This window comes from Lemur catta, chromosome 11 (genome assembly GCF_020740605.2).
Source record: "Lemur catta isolate mLemCat1 chromosome 11, mLemCat1.pri, whole genome shotgun sequence".
Taxonomy (NCBI): Eukaryota; Metazoa; Chordata; class Mammalia; order Primates; family Lemuridae; genus Lemur; species Lemur catta.
Window position 1 is genome coordinate 93,171,811 of NC_059138.1, and position 13,646 is coordinate 93,185,456.

Below are 13,646 nucleotides of genomic sequence, written 5' to 3' on the forward strand. Positions count from 1 at the left end.
TGGGGAGGTCTAGGGTTCCTGTCGCAGGCCAGTCAACCCCAAATGCCGGCCATTCGTGTTCACAGAGGGCCCTAAGTCTGCTGGAACTCAGTGTGACTCTGTAATCTCCCGTGAAACCCTTCTTAAAGTTCTTTAACATGCATTTAAGGACTGCAGCCTTAGATCCTACACTACCCATGCTAGACCCTTGTACGGTGCCGCAATTTAACAGACAAAAGGTGGGGGGGGTTCACTCAGGTGTCCGCCTGGCTGCGTCCCTCGCGGGAACTTAGGCGCGTCTTGGCTAAGGTATGCCCATATAAACCCCGGGCCTGGTCGCTCCTTTTAGGGGAGTGAATCACCGTTATGCCGTACGACGCCACACAGAACCGCAGGTGAGGACCCACTCAGATTCCGTAGCCGAAGCTGTGGAACCACAGTCACTCTTCACTCACTCACTCAGACAGGCAGAGGTTACACGTTCCCACCCTGGGAATTCCCTGCACTCAGGAGGTGATCAAGCTCCTCTTCCGTCGTCTGACCGGCCTGACTCGGACACGTCCCGGGACTTTACCTGGTCCGATGTTTTTAGACCTGATTTGACTTGTCCTTTTCTCCAGCATGTCTGGGCGAGTTCGTGACCCCGCGGCCGTCCCCAAACGGGGACCAGCATGGTCGGGTTCCCGGTTAGGGAACGAAAATGTTACAGCAAGTGTTATAGTGGGTGGTCCAAAGGACAAACCCAGCGGCACACGGAGAGTCAGAAAATCAACGTTTATTCACCAGTGGGCTCAGAGGGGTCTCATCACCAAATTCTGAACACTGTCTACCCAATTTTTCCCATTTTTATTAAGTTGGGGTGATCCAAGGGGAGGGCGCTCAGCCAGCAGGACCACTGCTGCTTGCAGACATGCCTGTGCCCATCACAAGCACCAAAGGTCCAAGTATTCCACCTTACGTGGACTCCCTAATTTTTCTTTTTTCCTTTTCCTAAATGATTTATATATTCAGTGGTACATTAGGCTGACTTAACTCCTTACCAAAGCCCTCTCTCCAGGTATTCACATTCAGATTCTACGAGCTGAACACTTAAATAGTTAGTCCTTACGTGGCTACATTTTGTTTTGTACCCAGCTTAGTGCACAGCACATGGTAACCTGTAGGCAACTGTCAAATTCATAAATTAACTTTTGGTAGCTGATAATAGAAGAGCAGACCTGGGTGTGTCATTAAGAATTGTCTAGTAGAACTCCCTCACTTTTATTGCTAAAAAACTGAGATCTTCGGGGGGATGTACAAACTGTCCAAGGTCACAATCACTGGCAGTTTTCTATTATCCATTTTAATGCTCTTTCCATTATGAACTGTGTGTTGGAGAACGTGAAAGTCTTTTTTAAGGACAAGAGTTAAAAGTGATGACGGTATGTCTTCTATTCTCATAAGACTTCCTCCATTCGGCCAGGCTATGGGGCAGACCTTTAAAACAGCTCCATCTGCTTGAACTCTAAAATGTGCTCCAGCTGCTTGCTCAACACCAGCTCCATTTGAGGTCAAGAACTAGGAATCTAAAAAGGAAGTTAAAAGATGTTTATCTGACCTGTCCTTTTGCCATGGAACTGGATGGAATCCTTCTCAATCACACCTCTGGAGGTAGGTAATAAAGTGTCCCTTAAAAACACTGGGGAATAACAATGGAGACCAATAAATAGCACCTAAGGATGCCTAAGTGAAAAATAACAATCTGGAGCCTGTGAAAAAACTCTAAAGTCTAGAAAAAGAAACATAACTGAAAGGTTTTTCTTTCCTTTGAATTAGAATTTTTCCATGAAACCAAAGATAAATTTAGATGGCACATGATCTCTAATAATGACATGCAAATATCACAATGCTAAGCAGAATAAGCTAGAACAGATAACCACACGAAATAGTTGAAAAGAAAATGATCCTTCAAAGCAATGAAAGCAAAATCAAGGTAGATCAAAAGAAAAGGATACACAACTATTAACAACCATGAGCCAGGTCTTTTAAATCTACATTTTACTACTTCTCACTTCCCAAGAAAATAGCCTTGAACAATTAAGTAGGTGACGGTCACTAGCAAATGACAGAGCCAGAATTCAACAACTGGTTACTTGGTTCCAAAGCCCATGATTTTACACTGTGACTCCACCTTATCCAGACCAACCAGTCAATGTAGAAAGCAGACTTGATAAATATTTTAGAATTAAGAAAATGAGTTAAAATTTCAAAAGAATGAAGAGGAGACCGAAGATTAGGATAGAAATTTTCCACAGATGAATACAAATCAAAAGGACCATATACTATTATTAGATGTATTAAGAGAAACATTTTTAAAGGCCTAACATTGTTAAGTTAGGATAAATTACAATATTCCTACCAAAATGTTTTAAGTATTAATTCTATAGCCAAGTGACATGTGTTGGAAAAATGTATGTTTCTACAAAGGAACTGTAACTTTTAAAGACATTAAAAATCAGGTTAGCATTCATTTCTCTGAAACAATCCAAGATAATCATACCCAACCAAGGCAATCATATGTAGAGACGGAAATCTTAATCGAAGCTTCAGTAAATGTCTACACAACTGCCTCAGAAACATACTCTAAACCACAACGAGCTGAGAGAATGTCTCTATGGGTATATTGTAGAAACAAATGTCAAGTGACTCCCTAACTCAAATTTTCCTTTCAGCTTTAAAATATGCTGATTATTCCTTTCAGGTTTAGATTCTTATCTAATAGAGTAGACCTTAATTCAGGAGTTATTTCACATGCTAACCAGAGACACGGGCTCCGCCTAACTCAAGACGAGCTGAACCAACTAGATTTTCTCTTTTGCACAGAATCTAAACTAAGAGCCACAGATGGAAGTGGCCCTGTAATTGGTGATTAATGAGCAGAAAGTAAGGCCAGGCAGAAGTTGCAATTGAGGAAAACTATTAGCAAACATTAAGCCCAAGTTAAAGAGTTAAATAAAACATTAACACTTAGGTGGACAATCACTGATAAATCTAAATTTTACTACTTTAGTACCTGTAAGTCCCAAGAGGGTGGGAGTGGTCTGTAGAGACTTAAATACCAGGAAAGAACATCTACAGAGAATTCCTTGACATCAATACCTGGGCATCTAAAGTTATAGTGTTGTTTATACAGAAATAGAAAGGGATACAGTAATGAATATTGTGAAATAGTGTATAACTAAAAACTAAAAAAGTTTAACGTCCAAATACTAATAAAAGACAATCATATATTTCAAAGGGTAAAACTTAAAGTTGCAATGATAAGCTTTTAAAATAACATAAAAATAGAAAGCAGACCGAGAATAAAAATTTAAACTATATACATACAGAGTCTAAATTCACCTATTAAAAATGTTTCAAATTCCATTTCAAGTTGCACTGTTCACAAGAGAAAACATCAGAACTTGAATGTAGCTTCCATGGGACCAGGGATTTATGTCTGTGTTGTTTATCACTCTACTTTCCGTACCCAGAACGCTATCAGTTGTTTTTGAATGAATGATTGCAAAAACAATGCTAACAAACACCAAAACTGCCCACTGCTGCCATGGTAAACAGTCCCTTTGATTCAGTGCAGAGGAAAATTCTATACAGGCACTACTTTTCTAGGGGGCAATTTAGAATGCAAGCCAAAAGCTTTAAAAATGTGCATATTCTTTAATCCAAGAATTTACTCAAAAAAATTATATACTTAAAAAAAATCACTAAATGGCATCCAACATTTTTGTTTACAATAAACAAAAGATAAACCATCTAATTTCCTGCCCTAAATGCCCTCTAGCAGGTGACCAAATAAGTTATAACTCATGTAGACAATGGAATCCTAGGCAATCATAAAAGGGAAGATGTTGTAGATATCTATGTTAACATGGAAAACAATGATATACTTTAAAGAAAAAGAGCAGGCTACAAAAGAGGATGCATAGCACAATCCTGCTATTATATAAAACATCTGGAAGAATCTGTGCTGTATTAAAAGTGTATCCTCCAAAGTGGTAGGATTAACAGCTATTTTTGTTTTTTAACTCTATTTTCTAATGTTTCTCCAATGAACTTGTAACACACACTATTCTGGTGATGGGCACACCCAAAGCCCTCTCTTAAGCATTATACAAGGTATCCATGTAACAAAAACATCTGTAGCCCCTTAATATTTTAAAATAAAAAAAAAAGTCCTTGATAAGAATCTGAAAACCTTTATTTTTGAACGAGAGCAATACTACAGGCTATGAATAAAATGTTAATGTTAAACATCATATACACTGAAAAAAATACAACATTCTTCACCTTCCAGTTCTGTGGATATATCTGATACCAGATTACATCTTGCTACTTCTGAACATGCTTTCATTAGCTAGTCCTAGTAAGGAAAGAGAACCATAAAAGGTTACAAACCCGCAGAACAAAGTAAAAACTGGCACTTTCACTCCAGCTTTTGTTGAGATCTTAAATCTATTTACATAACAATGCTCTGTTTCAAATGTAAACTACTAGACTAGGCAACATTAAGAATTATATCGCCTTCAAAAGGAACTTTCCTCAATAAAAGATGAATATTAATCAGATACAATCTCATATATAACTGTAATCTTCAGACTAAAAAGAAAGTTTCAATTTGAGCTCACTCTTCATATTACACACTTTCAAAAGAAAGACTTCTTAGAAACAAAAAGTTCATTCTCATTTTGTTTAAATAGGCTTACACATCAGGTAATAACTGGAAGGCAAATAAAACATATATTAACATAGGCTATGTCAACTGTTTGTAAAATTTGAGGTACTGTTATTCTTATTTGAGGTACAAAATTCAGAATATATTCTAAAAAACACAATTAACAAATCCCCCGCTTCTTAGGCTAAAAAATGAAAAAGACTGTACTATAAAGATGCCATCTTTTAATTTCAAGTGCCCCACTTACTTTCCACAACCAAAAGTTTTGTTCCAGTTTTCATAAAGCTCTAAATCTTTTGGGGACACACTAGGTCGCACAATTCTAAGAGCATTTTCAAAATCAATATACGCTATCAGCCGAACCTGATCTGGTGTTATGGTAGCAATATCAGCAGTTTGTAAGCTGCGAATAGGACCAAGAGAAGCCTCTCTGCAAAGCTGTGTCATGTCTGCTCCTGAGAACCCATCAGACTGCTGTACAATTCGTTCAATTTCTTCTTCACTGAGGTGACACTGCTCCTTGGACATAAGATTAATTACTATCTGTTTCCTGGCTGAAGCTTCTGGGAGGGGAATATAAAGCCTTTTCACCAATCTTCTACGGGCAGCCTCATCAATTTCTTGTGGCCGATTTGTTGCTCCCACCACTAGAATACGATCTTCAGATGATGTGGTTGCTCCATCTAACTGAACTAAAAATTCTGTTTTTATCCTTCTAGAAGATTCATGTTCACCATCACCCCGTTGAGATAATAGGGAATCAATTTCATCAATAAATATCACAGCTGGTTGCTGACATCTTGCAACAGCAAACAATGCACGGACCATTTTCTCCCCCTCGCCTACCCATTTAGAAGTCAAGGATGAAGCGGAGATGCTAAAGAATGTCGCCCCAGACTGACTAGCAATGCACTTGCCAATTAGAGTTTTACCAGTCCCAGGAGGACCAAAGAGCAAAATTCCTTTAGGCGGTCCCCGTAAACCAGTAAAGATGTCCGGCCTCATCATGGGCCACACAACTATTTCCTTTATTGTGGCTTTAGCAAATTCTACTCCTGCGATATCTTCCCAATTTACTGGAGGCCCGTGATCCATAATCTCATTCATAATAAGTTCAATCATCTTTGGCTCCAAATTCTTCAGGCGCTCATCAACTGGAAGGGCTGGTTCTGTAGTTCCTACTCCCTGAGGCTTATACTGCATTCCTCCATTCTGCTCTCTCCCATCTTGCTTAGGTATAGGGGGAACAAACTTTCCAAATATTCCTCGGGATCTACTAGCTCCCAGAGACTTTTTTACACCACCATATGAAGACCCTGATGCACGCTGGGGTTGGTGGTACTTTTTTTGCTGATCTACCCATAATTGCTCTTTTGCAGTTTTAAAAGTAGGCAGGCCGCTATCCTTTTGGCCATTATCTTCTGTCCTACTAAAAGCCTTATTCACCATTGGATTAGAAAGTGCATCAATGGCGCCAGAACCATAAAAAGACTTCCTTTCCCAGGGATTTTCACAGCCAGCAGAAAAACAAGATTGATTAGATGAGAACATGTTTAGTCCTATGTTGTCTTTTGGAGAGCTGTGATTTTCCTTTTTGACATTTCCAAATAATGGTGTGGCATGGAATTTTGCAGTGGCTGAGTCACCTAAAGGCACTGAGAATGCAGGACAAGTCTTAACAGTGTGAGTCACCATAGGTGGCTGGGCACTCTGAGGACACCTCAAAGGATTATTCTCTGGGAAGTCTTGGATCCTGTCTGTCTCATGAGTTGAATTTGGTAATAGGTCACTCTCTCCAGAACCACCACAAACACGAAATTTAGGAAGATCCAACACAGAGGCCTCCTTATAGATTACCACTGATGCATCAGCAGGTTCTAACAGAGAGTCTTTGAATTTTTTGCCAGCTTGCATCATCTTCTGTACATTACTCATTTTGAAAACGTTATTTATTGACAATCCAGACTGCCACTTGTCACTGTCAGTTTGTTGAGATCTTGCCAAAGTTAAAATGTTTTCTGCATAGTTATTCAAGCCAGATTCAACATTGTCAGAATCAATAATTGCAGAATACTTCTCTGCGTATTTTTGGAACAGTTTGGTAGCACAGACCTGGGAAATCTCAGAGTTTGCCCATGCATACTGAATGCGTAGTATCTGCGCACGGTATGCATCTGCCTTCTGTCCTGGACATGTGCCAGACGTAATTGCAAAGTAATTCTTCTGCCATTCACTCAGGTGCACAGACCTAGAGCTGGAGGTCTGCATTTTAGAGGGTTCTATAACAAATTATAAAAACGAAAATGAATCAGTATCAACAAGAAAACAAAGATGTAATACTTTAAACAGAGTTTTTAAATCTCTGCTAATCTGAAGAAAGGTATACTGGATGTTTTATTTATTAAAATACAAGAACATATTATTTATAAGAGAAATATCTAGTTAACCAAAGATTTCAAGTATTCAAGATAAACTGATATAAAGTCTTCAAGATTAAAGACTTAATAATTTTTTATGAGTTAAACTGTTTTAGTTATATAATTTTCTCTGTGAATAGGGAAAACATTCATAAGGTTTAGATCAAAAGGATTTAAAATTAATCAACAAAAGAAAGGCAATAAGGAAGAAAAATGGAACTACAGATACACAAAACAAAACAAACCACAAGTTTAAGTCTGCTCTCTAAGATGAATTACATGAATGATCTTAAGCCTTTTACTATCACTGAGCCTTCAGTTTTCTTATCAGTAAAGTGAGAGGAACCACTGTGAGAATCAAGAAATGAATATAAAAATAATCTGAAAACTGTCATTATTCGTATTGCACATATATAGAAACTGAGGCTGAGTTAAGGAACTTACTTGAGATGACACAGCCAATTATGAATGGTGCCAGAAATCCAACATGAACAGTTTCACTCCAGATATTATGCACAGGTTCACAATGCTCCTTGATGTTACTAGCCTAGGTCACAGATTGAGCAGCATGAATCATAAATATGAACTATGACATTTAAATGTTTTCAATGACTTATTCACAAGTAAGCACCTAAAACAGGATGCCCCAGAATCTCTCACAATCTCCCAATTTCAAATAAAAAGTGAAATTGTTACAATAAATGAAATGAGAACAAGCTAGTCTACTAATAAAGTACTTTTAGATTTTTTCTCTTGTTATATTCATAAGCTTCTTCACATTAAGCTATATTCTAAAATAAATATATCATGTTGCTGGATGTACAGAATTTGCCTGCAAATCCACAAGAAAAATGTACTTAAAAAACCTTTTGTTGGCCGGGCACAGTGGCTCACATCTGTAATCCTAGCACTCTGGAGGCCAAGGAGGGCGGATCATTTGAGCTCAGGAGTCCAAGACCAGCTCTGAGCAAGAGCGAGACCCTGTCTCTACTAAAAAAATCAAAAGAAATTGGCTGGACAACTAAAAATATATAGAAAAATTAGCCAGGCGTGGTGGTGTGCGCCTATAATCCCAGCTACTCGGGAAGCTGAGGCAGTAGGATCGCTTGAGCCCAGGAGTTTGAGGTTGCTGTGAGCTAGGCAGATGCCATGGCACTCCAGCCGTGGTAACAGAGTGAGACTGTTTCAAAAAAAAAAAACAAAAAACCTCGTTTCCTAAGAGCATTACAATAAAGTAAAAACCAACAATTCATGCATTTGAAATTTTACCTTCTAAATTACCTGAAAGTATAGCTTAATAATCAATAGGTTCTTTTAGTTCAAGAGCCATGTTTAGTACAGCTTAATATCTCCCATAATGCCTTGCAAACAGTTTGTCACATTGTAAATAGGTGTTCATAAATCTTTGTTAAAAAAATTAAGAAAAGATCCAGTGAGACTATAATTTGTTTAAAACTATAAAGCTAGAGTGAAAACTAGAACTGACCTCCCCTGAAGCAGTTCATACTTCTTTTTACTATACCATTTTAGCTCTTATTTTAAACTCCTTTATGAAATACTAGAAATGAGAAATTGAAAGAGAGGTGACTTGGAAAACATTTGTCACTAACTTGCACAATTACTATGATCATCCCCTTCCTCTCCAGGGCTTCATTTCACTTTATCATCTGCAATCCTGGGATTAGCTCAATAGCTCAGAGTTCTAGTCACTATTCCCAGAATCCCCTCCTTTCTCTCCTTTCCACCTTCACCTTTTCCCTCAACTTCATCTACTAAGCCTTACTTCCTTTCAACTCAATCATGTATCCAACAAATATGGATATGGATAACCAAAAACTGTTTGGCCATCACTGATCAATGACACAGCCACTGTCCTGTTCATCATTTCCAAGTCAATTTAACAGCCAGGTGCAGTGGCTAAACATGCTGGGAGGCTGAGGCTGGAGGATCTCTTCAGGCCAGGAGTTTGAGGCTGCAGTGAACTATGACTGCACCACTGCACTCCAGCCTGGGTGACACAGTGAGGCCCCATCTCTTTTTAAAAAAATAAACCTTTATGGCCTTTCCTAGATATAAAAAGTATGGTTTATTAGCACTGACATACAAGCTGCATTTCAGTCTTCTTTATTTTAATAATGTTCTGATTATTTTGAGAATGTGATATTTGTCATCCTAACTAGATAGTTGGCTTCTGCAAGTAGGAACTGTTTACTATTACTTTCAGTACCTAGAATACAACATACGCTGGAATAGCTACTAAAATACTGACGGTCTCCTACCACGTGAAAAACACTGTACAGGCCTTTTATAGAACTCTATTCTATAAAACAAAACAGCACAGGAGTTAAGAGCACAAGATCCTGAGCCGGGCTGCCTGTGTTCAGATCCTGACTCTAGCATCTGCCACGCGACCTTAGGTAAATCTCTCAATCTCTCCGTCCGTTTTCACCGAGGATGGAACACAGCTGCAGCACTTGGGTCTTTTAATTCTGTAAAACACCCAAAACGGTCCTCAGCACTTAGAAAATACTCCATAAAATATTGCCTATTATTATTCCTCACAATGATACCTCAAAGAAGGAATCATTCTTTATTACCACAAAGGTTAACAACTTGCCTCAGGTCACGGGGACTGGGAATGGGCAGGGACCAGCCCCACTCAGCCGAGTTACTGCTGCCACCCTGTACTGCAAAGGAGCAGGACTGGGAAGCGGTAAATTTACACAGTAACCCGGCTCCAGCCCGCAACAGTCCTTGTCACAGGAAGCAGCCCGCAGACCTAGGCCCGGGACCTGTCGTCCACGCCGGGCCCAGACTGTCCCTTCAGTCGCCGCCTCGGCCCACTTTCTTAAGCTTGGGTGGGCCCCGCTCGCGCTCGGGGACTGACCTCTCAGCCACCCTCCCCTGAAACAGAAGAAAAACCAAATGAAGGGGCGCTGAGGGGACACCACTGCCAGGAAACCCTGCGACCGCCGCCCCCGCCCCGGACTCCGGCCTACCCGGGCCCTTCCGCCCCCACCCGGCCCCGCGGCTGCCCCGCCCGCGCCCCGGGGCCCACGAGGGTCAGCGACGCCCCGCCCCACCCGGTCCCCCGTCACCACCGCCGACCTGCAGACGACACGGGCCGCCGGACATCCGAAACTCGCGGGGACCGACCTGCGCCTGCGCGCTGCTGACGCGCTTGGGCGCGCCGTGCGTGCGTGCGTGCGTGCGTGCGAGGGGCGCGCCGGGAGGCGCTCGCGGCGGGGGCGCCTCTGGGGCGCGCGGGACCCCCGAGTGCCACCCCGGCTCTGGCCCGCGACGTTTGACAGAGCCGCACAGACGGTCTCCTGCAGGAGCCTGCCGGCTTCCCGGTGAGGGCGCGCTTACAGGAAGTGGCACGTTGCGTTTCATCGTAGAAAGCTTCGCTTTTTAAAGTTCCCCCAAGTATAGACAAGGAGGCGATGCCCGCTAAAAATTATGCTGATTCCCACAGGTCGAGACGTCCCGGGCTTTGCCCGGGCGAGCGGGCGGCCCTGGGTCTGCGCCGCGGGCAGCGAGCGGCTGTGGGCGGCTCCGGCGCGGCTGCCCCGCCCCCGTCCCGCCGGCCCCGTCCCCGCCCTCCGCCCCGCCCCCGGCCCCGCCCCCGTCCCGCCCCCGACCCGCCCCGGCCCCGGCCCGCCGTCTCCTCCGCACGGCGCGCGGCGGGTGCTCCGTACGTGCTTTCCGCGGGCTGAAAGTAGGGAATGAGAAGCGTGCGATTTTGACATGCATTTTTAAGATAAAATCAGGGAATTCGAATACCTGTTGTGCCTGAATCTTGAAGCCCAGATCTACCCCTCAGCCAACACTTAGGTACCTTTTGACTGCCGTTTGCTGTTCAGGGACACTTCCCTGGAAGACTCTGGAAACCACTTCATTATTACCTTGCGCTTTGTTCTGCAGCAAGGTTTCACGCAACGGTGCCACATTTCCATTAGCTGAATTGGGTTTTCAGACACAAGCAACAAAACACCACTCACAGTGGCAAGGAGCCTGGAGGTTGACAGAAAATGTGACTCACAGATAGCACGAAGGACCATCTTTCCATTCTGCCATCTGCTAACCTGTGGATTTTCCTTCCCAGGCCTGTCGCCTCATTGTTGCCAGATGGCCCCCGCAATCCATGCTAAGCCTCCGCACGCAACCGTACCTACGGCAGGAAGAAGGAGCCAACCTGGGAAAGGACTTTTCCCCCTGAACACCTCTCTTGGAAAAAGGAAGAAAATGTTTCCAGGAAAGCCTCAGTAGTCTTCCTCTCGTAAATCCTTGACTAACTGGGTCCCCGTGTTATCCTTTTCTGAGACACTGAGGATCTGGTGCAGAGGATGGAGAAAATGACCAACAACTAGTAGCATATGACGTTTAAATACAAGATCTAAAGAAATGCAGGGCAAAGAAAAATTGAAGATCTTTTTAAAGTTTTTTTAAAATAAAAGGAATTCAACAATACATTTTTTTTAAATAGACAAGTGTTGCAATGAAAACAACAGCTCCTAAGTCATTTCGTGGCTTAGATAGTAATAGAAGACTCTTTTATTCTAATTACCCATAATTTCAAAATTAATTTTTAACTTATTGTATAGTTACCCAAAATATATCATGTAGAATGAAAATGGAAACTATTATCTCAAGGCCAACTCAGTTTACATGTTTATTAGCTCTTTTTCTACATGTGTATTTATTTAGCATTTTTTTGTTGCAAAATTATTCAGCTTTTATTAATTAGCATCTTGCATCTTAAAAGAGAAGAAACAGAGAAGACAGAGGAGGTAGCAGCAGAGCCAGGCGAGCTCCCTAAACAAACAGCAAGGAACAGAGGCAGACAGGGCTCAGGAAGCCATCTGATACAGGGGAGCAGCTCACTCCAGGACTGGGCCTAGACCCAGGGGTGCTCCAGGATCCGGGCCAGGGGCAGCCACTCCTGGGGATTGTATCTGAGAAGCTTGGAGATCAAGTCCTGGGCTCCCAAAGGCATTGATAGGGGGAACCTCACATCTACTTTGAGGATGCATCTGTACGTCTCATTGTGGGAGGCGCTCTCAAAGGGTGGATTTCCCACCAGCAGCTCATAGCAGAGCACCCCAGTGCACCACAGATCTACCTTCTCACCATATGTTCTCCCCTTGATCATTTCTGGAGGCAAGTAGTCCGGTGTTCCAAACACTGTCTTTTTCCTCAGAGAGGGAGTGTGCACAGAACAGCCACAATTTGGGTTATGTTAGGGATGGAATGCTGTGTCCCTCCCCAAATTTTTATGTTGAAATCCTAACCCTCAATGTGATGGTGGTATTAGGAGGTGGGGCCTTTGGGTGATTAGGTCATGAGGTTAGAGCCCTCATGAATGGGATTAGTAAATACTCTTACAAAAGAGACTCCAAAGAGCTCTAGCCCTCTTTTTACCACCGAAGGATACAAGGAGAAGACAGCAACCTGGAAGAGATCCCTCACCAGAATCTGACCATGCTGGTAGTCTGTGATCTCAGACTTCCAGCCTCCAGAACCATGGGAAATAAATTTGTTTCTTTAAGCCATTCAGTCTATGGTACTTTGTTATAGCAACCCTAGACAGGCTAACTAAGACAGGTAATTTGTCATTTTTGGTGATTTTCATCATTAAAATTTTAATGATAATGTTTTGAAGAATTCATATAATCTACTGTCTTACCCTCCCCAAAGTATTGCTCAAATGGGGCCAGGCGCGGTGGCTCACGCCTGTAATCCTAGCACTCTGGGAGGCCAAGGTGGGAGAATCGTTTGAGCTCAGGAGTTCGAAACCAGCCTGAGCAAGAGTAGAGCCCCATCTCTACTAAAAATAGAAAGAAATTAGCTGGACAGCTAAAAATATATATAGAAAAAATTAGCCAGGCATGGTGGCGCATGCCTGTCGTCCCAGCTACTCGGGAGGCTGAGGCAGGAGGATTGCTTGAGCCCAGGAGTTTGAGGTTTCTGTGAGCTAGGCTGATGCTGTGGCACTCTAGCCTGGGCAACAGAGCGAGACTCTGTCTCAAAAAAAAAAAAAAATTGCGAAAGTATTGCTTAAATACAGAATCACATTTATGGTTGCCAGTGTTAACTTTTTTCCAAAAAGTAACACTAGCTATTTCACTTTGTGCCTTTGATACACCAAGCATTTTCCAATCCAGCAGTTTTCATCTTCCTGGCAAAAGTGCAACTCACCTCTGCACCCTATCTGAAGCCCAGTCACCTCCTCATCTGTAAAACAGGAATGAAAGTCTCTAACCCAGGAAGCTATTGTAAGGATTACAATCAATATGAAATATAGTACTTGAAATATCAAAGCAGTAGCTGGGATGTGCCAGATACTCAACAGAAGCTGCGACACTATGTTACTTTTGTTATTACTATTAATACTATTATTGGGATTCAAACCCTTACACCATATCAGGAGTTTTCCATCTTTCACAAATGGAATATATTAGAATATTATCTTAATACTTTAGCATAATATGGAAGAGTTTAGTGCTTGAGCTATGCAAATGTTAAACTTTCTTTCTAAG

At 42.1% G+C, this 13,646-nt stretch overlaps 1 protein-coding gene across 2 annotated transcripts; it reads right to left on the reverse strand.

Annotated features, from left to right (window-relative positions):
* Nucleotides 1–4,198: 4,198 nt before the first annotated feature.
* On the reverse strand, nt 4,199–8,624 carry FIGNL1 (fidgetin like 1). Of its 2 annotated transcripts, XM_045564731.1 has the most exons (3): nt 8,594–8,624; nt 7,552–7,654; nt 4,199–6,969 (listed from the first exon to the last, which is right to left on the reverse strand). In XM_045564731.1, exon 3 carries the CDS (start codon nt 6,956–6,958, stop codon nt 4,934–4,936), a length of 2,025 nt encoding a protein of 674 aa, XP_045420687.1. In that variant the 5' UTR covers nt 6,959–6,969; nt 7,552–7,654; nt 8,594–8,624; the 3' UTR covers nt 4,199–4,933. The 2 variants fall into 2 exon arrangements, with proteins under 2 accessions (XP_045420687.1, XP_045420688.1); XM_045564732.1 differs by lacking the exon at nt 8,594–8,624 and having other exon boundaries at nt 7,552–7,658.
* Nucleotides 8,625–13,646: the final 5,022 nt, after the last annotated feature.